Below are 12,600 nucleotides of genomic sequence, written 5' to 3' on the forward strand. Positions count from 1 at the left end.
ATTTCCTAACACCTCCGAGCACCTGAAAAGGGGCGTCTGTGAACAAAGCAGACAGTGTAGTTTCTGTAATAAGATACTAAGCAGTCGTCAACGTTTACAGACGCATCGGAAAACACATGAAGTCAACTATCGGGTTCTCTTTGGGAGCTACGACTTGGAAGGCGTGGATTGCTACCAATGTGCGGATATGATGAGTCGCTGCCCGCATAAAGAGGATTACTTAAGGAATCGCATAGATTACCATAAGAAGATAGTCCGTACTTTCCCCTCTTTTGAACGCGCCGAAGGTGTTCCGTGGACTAAAAGGGAGTATTGGAGGCAGGAGTGCGACCGCTGTGGTTGCATCAGAGAAGAGGAACATATCTTCAACTGCCTCGACAAATAAACGTCCTTAACAATATAACAACCTTATACTTAACATTCTAAGACCCTTTTAGAATGGGGTTTGCGCAAAGAGTCTCAAATCCCATTCTTATTTTTATTTATTATTATTAAGAATAATGAATTAAGGATGTTTAATAATAATAAATAAAAATAAGGACCCCCTTTAAAGGTATATGCTAGCCTACGCAGCAGCCTTCTTAGGAGGATTCCTAATCACCCTTTCAATATATGGACTGTATTACGTGCGAACCACCAGCTGATTGCATTACGCCCACTCCTGCACCGCGTAAAAAATACACCTGCCTTCATTGCGGCAAGGTATTCCTGGAAGGATCCTTTGTGGGGCATTGGTGCTCCGCGGATCCTAAAGCGCAGCGGACTTTAGCAGACATTATGAATGCAGAGGACTCTCAGGCTCCCAATTAACCACGTCAAATACCCACCTGCCATCCTTTTTACCATGACTCATAACATGGGTAACATCCTGCCCTTCGATGGCGTACCTTATCCTATCGGGCGCCCAAAGGGTGTATGTTCTTTTTTTATTCTTTAAGACCAAGCGCAGGCGGTCCAAGTCTTCAAAGACTACGTAATTCTTTATCTCATAAATCTCCCCCACCTGCAAATCCCTCCAGTGCGTTTGTATGAACTTTAACTCGTTAAATTTATCCTTGTCCATATATTCTATGAAATATCTTTAAGTGTGTTGCCAAAGTCTCCGAGGTTTTAAAGACCTTACAACACCACCTGCAGGGAATTCGTAGGTGTTCAGCATACGCAGTGATCTCCCTGCAAATGACATCGTAGTCGCTGCTTATGAGCACCTTATAGCCGTTTTCTTCATACCTCTGTAAGAGTAGTTGCTGATCCTCAGATAACCTGCCATTGCCTTTTGGGGTCTTTAGCTCTATGCAGAATCCACAGTAATGTGTGTGCGCGTTTAAAATCATTAAGTCGGGTTGACCGCGTTGATATCCTTTCTGCCAGCACTTTATACGTTTGCCGTCTGAATCCTGCAGTTCGCCTAGACCGGGGGCTATGAGCATTTGGGGGTAAAACCTGCGGATGTAGTCCACTACCTTTTTATGCAGGTCAAATTCATTTTCTATTTTGAATACCAACTTGTTTGGACCGTCAAACCGCCTTTCATACTTACCGGTTTTCCTTAGCGCGGGTAGGACTTCTTCGAAGACCCAATCGCGAAACTTAACGGCTTGGGGTAACTTAGAGCTAAATATCAGTTCATACAAACCTGGCTCAGATATGAACACAGAATGTGGGTGCATAGAAGCGCCCTGCTTTAGGGCCCTTCCTAACTCACTCGACCTTTTCTGGTACTTTTCAGAAACGTGCTCCCTGATTGCGTTTCTCGTTTTTTCATATCCTAATGCAGCTGCCACCTCTTTTCCCTTAAAGTACAAAGTTTCGCCTTGCACTATGCATTGCAGTTTCGTACCGTTGTTTTCAAATATTTGCAGCATTGTATATCTAAGGAATATTTTAACCTTAATATGCAACACTTTTAAGTTGGTTCATTTCCACGCTCAGTTGCGCGTCTGAGACGACGAAGATGTAGCAGTTTATCTTATCGCCGTCGCCGGCACTGGTGTTCTTGGTGCGCTTGATCTCCAATGTTATGCCATCCTGGGTGTTTACCAACCGCAGACCCTGGCCATGTAGGTCTTCGTCGTTAATGGTGCGCATGTCAATCCATAACGCATACTTATCCTTAAAGAATTCCTCGGGGTTAATTTGGTCGCCAAACTTGCGCATTGCCTCCCTGTACACGTCTGCAGGCTTTATTCCCTGGGAGTAAACCTTGTTTGGGACTCCGTTGATATTCACGCCGACGTTAGTAATGTTGGGGTTGTGAAAGTCTTCGGAGTTGCGCTTACCAGCCTCATAGGGTTTGGCAAACACCAGCATTAACCCCGTGAGACTTCTTCGGGGGAGGTTAATGCTTTGGTTGATAACCTCATCCGTCTTATCCAAGAAGCTAAACGTCTTATACATTACTACGTGGTCGTAAAGGAATGCCTTGCCAGAGCTATATTCCATGCCAGCGCTACGGGCCAGCTCTTCGCTGTATACCGTTTCGTACTGTAGCTCTAAGTTGGTAATAGAGTATGGGGTTGTTGTGGTAAGTGCAGTGCTTAGCCCACCAATGATGTTATTAGCATCTGCTAAAGTTACTTCAAACTGCAGTTCGGCAAGCTGTCTTGGGTAATAGACACCGTGATTCGTGATTACTTCAAAGTCTAATGGTATGACATACTTGCTACCATAGGCGGTCTTTATTCGCTTTGCGTCTGCCACTGCGGTTTCTCCGCTGCCGTCAGTAGGTTGCGTTTTCGTAGGTGTGCGGACCTTACGTAGAATGACACTACCAATTCCTTGTTCTATCCTTTGCGCGCGGTCAAAGGCTGTCAACCATAAGTCTTTGTACGTGGTATACAGATCGTACCTATTTAAGTCCAGCAAGGATTCCCCAGCAAACTTGATTCTCATCTTAGAAACGATGTTGCGACCCACGTTGTTAACGATAATCCTTTCATCTGTGGGGCTTGACTGCACCGCTAGGTCGAACCTTAACGCCAAGGTGCCTGGAACTAAGACTAGGTTATCCGTTAGGCGGGGCACGCCTACGTATAAAGTCTCTCCTGGCTTCGCACTGGAGGGTGTGAACGTAACCCGGTGAAAGGTTCGTTCTGCTTTTAGCCCGCCAACCTGTTTAGGCAGGCGGTTTGGGTTTAACTTTGAGCTTATCATATATAATGGAAGCAGAAGGTGGTTTAGACTTTGACCCCTTAAATGAAGATGGCCAAGCCGATATTAACGACGACGAATTCGACGCATGGACTAAAGGCGCGGATACCGACCCCTTAATTTACGACGCAGCCTTAGAAAACGCGTACGGCAGTAGGTGGAAGCGATTCAAGGCGGCCTTAAATCTCACATTTAGGCGCAAGAATCCACATAACCCCGTTCCAGAATACCTGCGAATGGAAAACTTAGGTCTAGTACCGGAGCCGCCTACGCAAACTTGGATGGAATCAATTACCACGCGCTTAGACGAATCCCTGTCGGAAGAAGAAGCTCCCGATTTCGACCGACTGACGGAGCTGCTGCCAGACTGGGATCACAACAAAGCCCAACTGGAATTTGACGACAGCAACCAATGGGGTAAGGAAATTATCATAGGCAGACTTTCTAGGAGTGGCTCTAAAGTCTACGTAATTAGAGACGAAAAAGGTAGATACTTCAGTGACCCTAAAATCCCCCCTACCTTGAAAAAAGCCATAGGGGAACCCAACTTAACCACGCAACAAGAATCGGCTAGGGAGAAAATGCGACTGGATTTCGGTAAGATCTCCGATAGGGTATCTAGATTACCAACCTTTGCGGGCGGCCATGGAACATACGAAGAATTAAGGGCGCGAGTAGGAACATTAAATGAGTCGCTCCGAGTAAGAGCGGCGGAAGCTGCTTCGCTGAACGCTCAAAAACAAGAACTGGAGGATAAGATAAATAAAATGAAGACCTTACCAGTACGCCTTGCCGAGCAAGCCTCTTCTTCGTATAATCTAGCGGAAGCGAATGTGGAATTAGCCAAAATCACTAGCGAAACGGAGGCAGTCGACAAGGACTTAAAACGAATCATGAGGGAACGCGAGGACCTCTTAAGAGCACGCGAGGATTTGGCGGCTCTTAGGGTGTCTTTCCGGAATCTAGAGCTGGAAAACGACGCCCTCAAAGAAAGTTTTGAGGAAATGGAAGGCGAATTCATGAGGACAAGCCAAATTACTGCCGAAAGTCATGCCGCCGAAAAAGCCGATTTTCAGCAGCGGATGAATAATGCGTTCGACAAAGAGACTGCCGCCGTGAGGGACTTTCGGAAAGTCCTTAGTCGCTTGGCTGGTAAGGATGAACAGTTATTACGCATGGGAAACGAATTGGTGGAGAGCCACAATAGGGAAAGGCGCACTACGGCACAAATAGTCCAAAAGTATCTGGAAATGAAACAACTTCGAGAGACCATCGGAGACCTGCGGGGCCAAATAGAGCAGCAGCAAGGAATAATTGCCGATGAAACTCGCCCTAAAGGGGAAAGGGAAGCAGCACGAAGGAAGTTAGCGGACCTTCGGGTGCGCCTCGCGGAATCACAGGCGATATTAGAAGCCAAGGAAAGAGAAATAGGGCTCACCGCCAAGGAAAAGGTAAAAAGAGCCATTTTGAAGTATGGTGTTCCGCTGGCATTTGCGGTCGCTATTTCGAGCGTAGTAGGCGTGATCCTTAGCACACTTAAGGTTACGGGCGCGGGCGTAAAGAAATTAGGCAATGGGCTGACGGACTTGGGAAAAAAGATGGCAGCCGGTCTTCCTGGGCTGCTGGGTTCGGTTGTTTCCTTGGCACTTAGGGCCGGCGGAGAACTGTTGAAGTTCGTGGGGAATAACATTTGGATCTTGGTCGTCGCTATTGGAGTGGTACTTCTGAAGAAGATGAAGGCTTAATCTTATCCTTATGTATTATGTCGGGCTTATCGTCGTCGGGCGCCCGAGGCGTTCTCGACTGGGGATAAGTAAAGATAGTATTCGCACCGCCTTGATAATGCGGAACTAGCGGCAGCACGCTCATGGTGCTAATGGGCTTATGATTCCAAATAGCATCCGTCGAAGGGTTAACGGTCGGGGAGGCATTTATTCGTATGCGGCCGGCATCGCTGGGGCGAACTTGAAGCTTCGCATATTGGCAATTAGCTATCATATGGAAAGTTACCGGAGTCATGTCTTCCGTTTGCGGAGGAACGGGCTCCGACGAAAAATGAGTTGGATGCCTGGTATTACTTTTTACCCTGTATGGCGGTAATGGGTGGTTATTCTCATCAACGATCCTAAAACCGGCATTGCATGAGTACCCCGCCGAAATACAAATAGTGCACATGATTAATCCTAGGCCTCCAACCTCCACCCACAATCCGGCGTCTTGCCACTTGTCGCCCACGTACTCCTTTTCCTCCAGGTAATGGAGAAACCAATCTTCCTTCGCGTGCGGGTTCATATATTTCAGGGAATAAATTTGCTTCTAAAGGCTAAGCACCGTAAGAGTGCTAATGGTAGCGTGATTATAAGGTCGATCTCTTTGGTCATGTATGCTATTTATCGTTACTACGCCCGTGTCGTCTACTCTCATTTGCAGCTTTACCTTCCCATGGCAATCGGCGACCATGTGGAAAGTCCAAACCGATAGATTTTCGGCGCTGGCTGGGTTGGGCTCTACGGAGAAATGCGTAGGCTCCCTGTTGTTCGTCTTATTTCTCATAGGTTGCAGTATGCCATTGTCATCCAGGAACCTGAAGCCCACGTTGGCGTGACTGCTCGTGCCAATGCAAATACTACAAAGGATCAATTTCTTTCCTGAGTAATTCAAATTCACGGACATCCCCGTGACATCAACCCAAGAGCTCTGGGTGTATTTTTTCTCGCCTGTGTAAGTCGTATAAACGCAATCTACTCCAGCTACGTAGGGGTTGTTCATCGCCATATATAATAGCTCAGACCAATGCTTGCGGTGGCTAAGCCGGCCTTTAGTAAGTTGTGGTCATATTCCTCGGTAACCTTCTTTACTGGTTTCTTTGGTGGCTTTTCTACATGCGCCTTCTTTGATGGTTTTTCTACCTCTTTTTTTGGTTTCTCTACGAAGTGAGTAATGCCCTTGGTCATGTCAGAGTTCACGTCATTCACCCCAAACTTCATATCCTTAGTAGCTCGCTGCAGCTTGTTGTTATAACCCACAACGGAATTGGTGTTAATAACCAAATTACTTGGCATTAACCAACAACCAGGCGACAAAGCGTAATCCAGTCGCACTTTAGACTGCTGCACCGCTAATTGATATCTCTGCACCGACTTGGATATGTCATTTTCTGTTATTGCAGACTCAAATAAAGTTAGGAATTCTTCTTGTGTTTCCCGCGAAGCACCTTGGAATCCAACGATGGGGCTGCGGGTATTTACCTGCGCTCCTAAGATGCAGTACACGAATGCTTCAATGCTGCGGTTAATCCTGGCTAGGTTTCTTAGACCTTTTCCTTTCATCAACACGAATGGATCCCAAGTGCCGAGGTAGTTCGATTGGATTCTGGTAATTAATGAATTATTACTCTTATCACCACCCATATCACCGAACTCTAACTCATTACTTGGGTATTCCTGATGTCCATAATCAGCCGGCTTCTCACCATTGGCACCCCAAACGTAAACTATACCCAGCCCATGCGTCTTACCCTCTTTGTAACGAAAGTCTCTTTGCTGTGGTTTGAACTCATTAATTAGCCTTTCTAGGGCTGCGGCGTCATATCGATTATTCATTGGATTAAATGCCTTATCTCCCGGTAAAGGTACGTTAAGCTCCTTCAACAACCTCCTTACCGTAAAGGCAACGTGAAACCGCATAAATGAAATGTGAAACATGTTCGCGGCAACACCACAACCTTTAGTGGCGGCCCAGACAGCAAAGTTTAACTGCTGCGGCCAATATCGCATATTGGGTCCTGCTAACCATTCCCTGGCCTCTTTACCCGACGTATGCTTTAACATCGTATCCCCATAGATATTCCTTACTACTACGTCAAATGATTGCTTACCCACTGAAATCTTCAGGAACGTTACCATCGTTTCAAAGTCGTTTACACCACCTTCGGCGTCGTAAAATGGATAATCCTCCTTGGTCATTAATAGATTCCTTGGAAAATTGGGTGTAGCTTCCTGATGCACCGGCGTAGGCTTGGGTTTTGGTGGCCTTTCTTTATGAACGGGTTTAGGTGCTGTGGAGTGCACGATTGTCAATCGCTGCACCTGATTGCCTACTTGCTCCAGCCTCGAATGTTCCAAGTCTGCATTGCTGTACATTCTGGAGCCGTTAAAGTAAATCCCATCGGATCTCCTTTCGAACATACTAGGGTCTGCGTACGGAAACATCTTCCTAAAGGCCCTCCAGTTCCAGTAATCCCTGTTGTCATGATGTGGCTGCCCCTCTACGTTATTCCCAAAAGCGTCGTACATTAGTATATATAATGGATGTTATACCATCAGCACCTCCACTTTATCCTGAACTTCCTAAGGAGGGCCCCAACGAATTAAATGCCGAGAACTTTCGTCTGAATAAAGCAAACTTAATACTGGCTTACTTGGAAGGGCAAGCGAAACACTACGAAGAGGTTAGAAAAAAGTATGCTAGAGCCCGAAGCATCTTGCATAAAATCGCGATAACTTCCGGCTCCATGTCCGTGGCTCTTACAGGCACTGGCGTTGCTACCTCACTCACCGGACCTGGAATAGTCGTTGGCGTTCCTTTGGCCAGCGTTGGAGCCGTCTGCGGCATTGTTTCCGCTGTTACGACAGGCATTATAAAGCAATTGTCCGGTAAGATATCCAAGCATGACACTCATATAGCCCTAGCAAGAGCAAAGGCTAACACCATTGCCGACTTAGTCTCCAAGGCTCTGCAGGACCGCCGCATAGACGACGCGGAGTTTTCTTTGATCCTCGCGGAGGAAAAGAAATACGGAGAATTAAAGTCGGGTAATAAAAAAACCATCGTGAAAGATCTTTCCGAGGAATCTCGCAAAAAGATCTACCAGGAGGCAAAAGAAGAGCTCCAAAGAAAACTCGCTCAGTAGACATCTGCTTTGAAAAGAACGTAGGGGGATTTCGGCTGCACATTTCATCTTCTCGGAATCCATTCTAACAGGGGGTGGTTGGGGTCTATTTTGTAAAATATTTCGTAAATTACGTCGGGGTAATAAGGAATATCCTTATCCAGCCGACAGAATAACCACTCAGCCCTTTCCATTTCTGGGACATGAGGAATTTGCTTACCGGTAATTTCTGACAAAAGATAGGGAATAGCTTTGTAATATTTCCCTAGTTTCAATTTTTTCAATGTCTTTCGTAGACTTTGTGGGGTTGGCTCTTCTAAGTGGTCTATGATTTTCTGCGTGTCTAAATATACCGGATGTAAACCTTGGATATGACTCATCCAGTCCCTGAAGTATTTTATTCTCTTATATGGCGTTTTCTTACGACCTCCATTGGCGTAATACTGCTCTTTGGTAGCATTTGGTACGGCATTACGAATATTCTTACCACACTCGTAACACTGTGCTGACGTATCGTCTTCTATCTGCATTTTTTTACCACAACACCAAAAGGGTTCTGGCTTAGGTACGATAACTTTAGGCGTCAAACAAACTATGCAAACGTCGTTGGTGAACTTCTTACATTCATGCATCGTATATTTATAAGATATTTTACCCTCCATTTGCGACCCCAACAGAGCAGCAGTTAGGCACCTTTCGCGTGTCGGCCGATCGCGCAAGACCCCCTGTAGGGCGGTTAACCGACCTCCAAAAACCCACCCCCCCCTGATGTTTTTCGACTTTCGATTTTTGGCTTTGTCGGCGCTCCGCGAGTCCGCCTAACTGCTGCTGCGAGAGAGAGAGAGAGAGAGGGCGCGATACCATGGACTTTCACTTAATCGCATGATAATATTTTATAAATTGAAACTAACCCTGAGCAACAGACAATTCAAAGCTGGGCTATATCAGTATAGTTGTTGAACCCGCTATCATATGTAGCTAGTTGTTTGTTGGTTCTTTGCTCGGTTTCAATTCTCGTTCGTTCCAAAAATTAAAGTTCCTCCAAAACCCCGGTTTTTCCCCAAACCCACAAGAAAGCCTGCTTTGAAGGCTAGTTCTATTCGAGATTCATGTTTTTAAACCATCTTGATTGTTCTAGAAATTGGGAAATGCTAATACCTCGCCTCTCAGCAATGCGAATCAATGTCGTTGTTCACTGCTATGCTTCGAGGGTTTTCCTCCGTGTTCACTGCTTTTCCTCCCTCCACAAAAATCGACTTCTGCATTTTAATTCGATCTATTCACCTTATCAATTGGATTGCAAAACCTGTTAGGCATCAAGCAGTCTAGCAAGGAGTGGTAAACGCATTAAAAATTACGATTTGATTCATAGCATCATAATCTTAAACCGAGGAGAAAATCCAATATTGATACCTGACAACTGAATTGTTTTATTTTTATTAGGAACATATCAGTCGGTCCAAGGTTCGAGGAAGATGGTTACTATTACTTAAACAACTTCGACAACCTCCTACATGCAGTCGGTGAGTAACAGTACATGTACATAGGATGATCAGTCTTGAGATCTCAGGTTCCCATGGGTGGACCTTGGACAGAGCGGTTCCCATGGGTGGACCTTGGACAGGGCGGTTCCCATGGGTGGACCTTGGACAGGGTGGTTCCCATGGGTGGACCTTGGACAGAGCGGTTCCCATGGATGGACCTTGGACAGAGCGGTTCCCATGGGTGGACCTTGGACAGGGCGGTTCCCATGGGTGGACCTTGGACAGGGCGGTTTCCATGGATGGACCTTGGACAGAGCGGTTCCCATGGGTGGACCTTGGACAGGGCGGTTCCCATGGGTGGACCTTGTACAGGGCAGTTCCCATGGATGGACCTTGGACAGAGCGGTTCCCATGGCTGGACCTTGTACAGGGCGGTTCCCATGGGTGGACCTTGGACAGAGCGGTTCTCATGGGTGGACCTTGGACAGAGCGGTTCCCATGGGTGGACCTTGGACAGAGCGGTTCCCATGGGTGGACCTTGGACAGGGCGGTTCCCATGGGTGGACCTTGGACAGAGCGGTTCCCATGGATGGACCTTGGACAGAGCGGTTCCCATGGATGGACCTTGGACAGAGCGGTTCCCATGGGTGGACCTTGGACAGAGCGGTTCCCATGGGTGGACCTTGTAAAGGGCGGTTTCCATGGATGGACCTTGGACAGAGCGGTTCTCATCGGTGGACCTTGGACAGAGCGGTTCCCATGGGTGGACCTTGGACAGAGCGGTTCCCATGGATGGACCTTGGACAGAGCGGTTCCCATGGGTGGACCTTGTACAGAGCGGTTCCCATGGGTGGACCTTGGACAGAGCGGTTCCCATGGGTGGACCTTGGACAGGGCGGTTCCCATGGATGGACCTTGGACAGAGCGGTTCCCATGGGTGGACCTTGGACAGAGCGGTTCCCATGGATGGACCTTGGACAGAGCGGTTCCCATGGGTGGACCTTGGACAGGGCGGTTCTCATGGGTGGACCTTGGACAGGGCGGTTCTCATGGGTGGACCTTGGACAGGGCGGTTCCCATGGGTGGAACTTGGACAGGGCAGTTCCCATGAGTGGACTTTGGACAGAGCGAATCTCATGGAGTCGGTGGGAGGGAGAGCACAGAACTCTTTACCTTGACCGTCATGTTTCCCATTTCAGACAAAGTGTCATTCTCTTGACTATCATTTCTTTGTTTAAATTTTTTTCTTTCATTTAAAAGTTGCACATGAGAAGACACATAAATATGAATACGAGAGTAAAAATATAGAGTAAAAAATAGCCACGTATATCTTATTCCACACTTCTGTATAGTAAACTAATCTTTCCATAGATATCACTTGTTATTCATATCTTCTACATTTCTAATATAAATTGCTCGTTATTTCATTGTAGTAACATTGTTCGAGCTCACTGTGGTCAATAACTGGTTCATTATCATGGTAATCAGTTCTTATATATTCACCATTTTCCATACATCGGTTCAAACTTGTCAAACACAAAGCAAATTCGAATAATCCTTTGCAAGTACCTTGGCGCCTCGCTTGAGCGCTTTGTGTTTGACCAGTGAACCAATGTATGGAATTAAAATGGTGAATAGACTTGTCTTCGTAGTAATTAGCTAGTGAATATATGTTACCGAATCGAGTGACGTGATAAGCTCATTTAGTTGTTTACAAAGTCTTTTTCATTCATTTTGAAAAATAAACCAGAAGTAAATTTTCATCGCATCAGCTGATGATGATGATTATTAATTGTTTTAGTAATGTCCTTGTCCTTGTCGTTTTTATCAAAACATGTACACATGGATTTAATTAGTTTAGAGAGGAAAAGTACTAATTATTGCTAAATAATATTACTTATACAATACAAAACATGATTTTGTACAGTTCGATACTTTTTAGTGTACAGTTTTACTGTGGGTACTTTACCCATTTCTCAACAGGAAGGAATAGTACACTCGACTTCTGACTGGAGTAGAATCTACTTCATGATGTTCTTCATCATCATCATGGTAACTCAAATTATTTAAAGTATTTTGGGTTAGGCTCGTGAATATAATGTTATTACCGTATTACGTATGATACGTATGAAATATAATGATCACGTATGATCGAAATATAATAATCATAATATGATCGAAATAACAATCATAGCGACACCACGCAGGTATTGCGCATGCTCGGAATATAGCGATATCACCCTGGTATTTGTGATTACACGTGCTTGGGATTTAGCGATATCCCCAACCCAGACATTGCGCATGCTCTGAGTATTGTGAGACCACCTAGGTATTGCGCATGCTCGTACTATAGTTACACCTGGCCTAGCTTTTTATGTTTCACGGTTGTCTTTTTCAGGTTGTCATGACAATAGTTGTGGCATTCATTCTTCAGGCTTTCTCGTTTAAAATAAAATATCGCAAAGAACATCCAGACAAAGAAAGTAAGTCACTTACATTACATTATTCCTCTGTAATTTTGTGTTCACTTTTATTGCTCGATCGACCAACGGACCAACTGTGACTGACTCAAACATGACATACAATCAATCAATCAAGCCATTTATCCATCCATCATCCATCCATCCATCCATCCCATCCCATCCCATCCCATCCCATCCCATCCAGCCAGCCAGCCAGCCAGCCAGCCAGCCAGCCAGCCAGCCAGCCAGCCAGCCAGCCAGCCAGCCAGCCAGCCAGCCAGCCAGCCAGCCAGCCAGCCAGCCAGCCAGCCAGCCAGCCAGCCAGCCAGCCACCAATTAACCAACCAACCACTCAGTGATTTTGATTATGATTTTTTTCTTCAGCTGACATCAAAACAGAGGTAGAAGTAAGCTACGAAGAACTGATGGCACTCGACTCAAAGTTTTGTGTTGGTCTGGAGCCTGGAAAACCGGTGAGAAACGTTTCTTTTTTATTTCTGTTAGCAATACATCCAGTTTCAAGTTTATGTTTAAAAACAGTTAACTCTGCTCCTCAAACCACTTGAAAACTCCTGAAATTGGAATCCATTTCCAAGGACACTTGAAATACAAA

General features: G+C 45.8%; 1 protein-coding gene across 5 annotated transcripts in view; it reads left to right on the forward strand.

Moving 5' to 3' along the window:
• Positions 1-12,568, forward strand: part of LOC116287068 (two pore channel protein 1) — an 88,379-nt gene extending 75,811 nt beyond the window's left edge. For 3 of the 5 annotated variants that reach the window (XM_089032846.1, XM_089032843.1, XM_089032845.1), the window contains 5 exons: positions 9,485-9,564; positions 10,959-11,005; positions 11,509-11,577; positions 11,924-12,008; positions 12,372-12,568. In XM_089032846.1, the coding sequence (XP_088888972.1) occupies positions 9,485-9,564; positions 10,959-11,005; positions 11,509-11,577; positions 11,924-12,008; positions 12,372-12,553 (463 nt within the window). In that variant the 3' untranslated portion in view covers positions 12,554-12,568. The remainder of the gene's footprint in view (positions 1-9,484; positions 9,565-10,958; positions 11,006-11,508; positions 11,578-11,923; positions 12,009-12,371) is intronic. The other 2 variants (XM_089032842.1, XM_089032844.1) reach the window with 1 other exon arrangement.
• The last annotated feature ends 32 nt before the right edge of the window (positions 12,569-12,600 follow it).

Source organism: Actinia tenebrosa, unplaced genomic scaffold, assembly GCF_029948245.1.
Source record: "Actinia tenebrosa isolate PJP-AT-01 unplaced genomic scaffold, QUT_ActTen_1.0 PGA_scaffold1__47_contigs__length_23844297, whole genome shotgun sequence".
NCBI lineage: Eukaryota > Metazoa > Cnidaria > Anthozoa > Actiniaria > Actiniidae > Actinia > Actinia tenebrosa.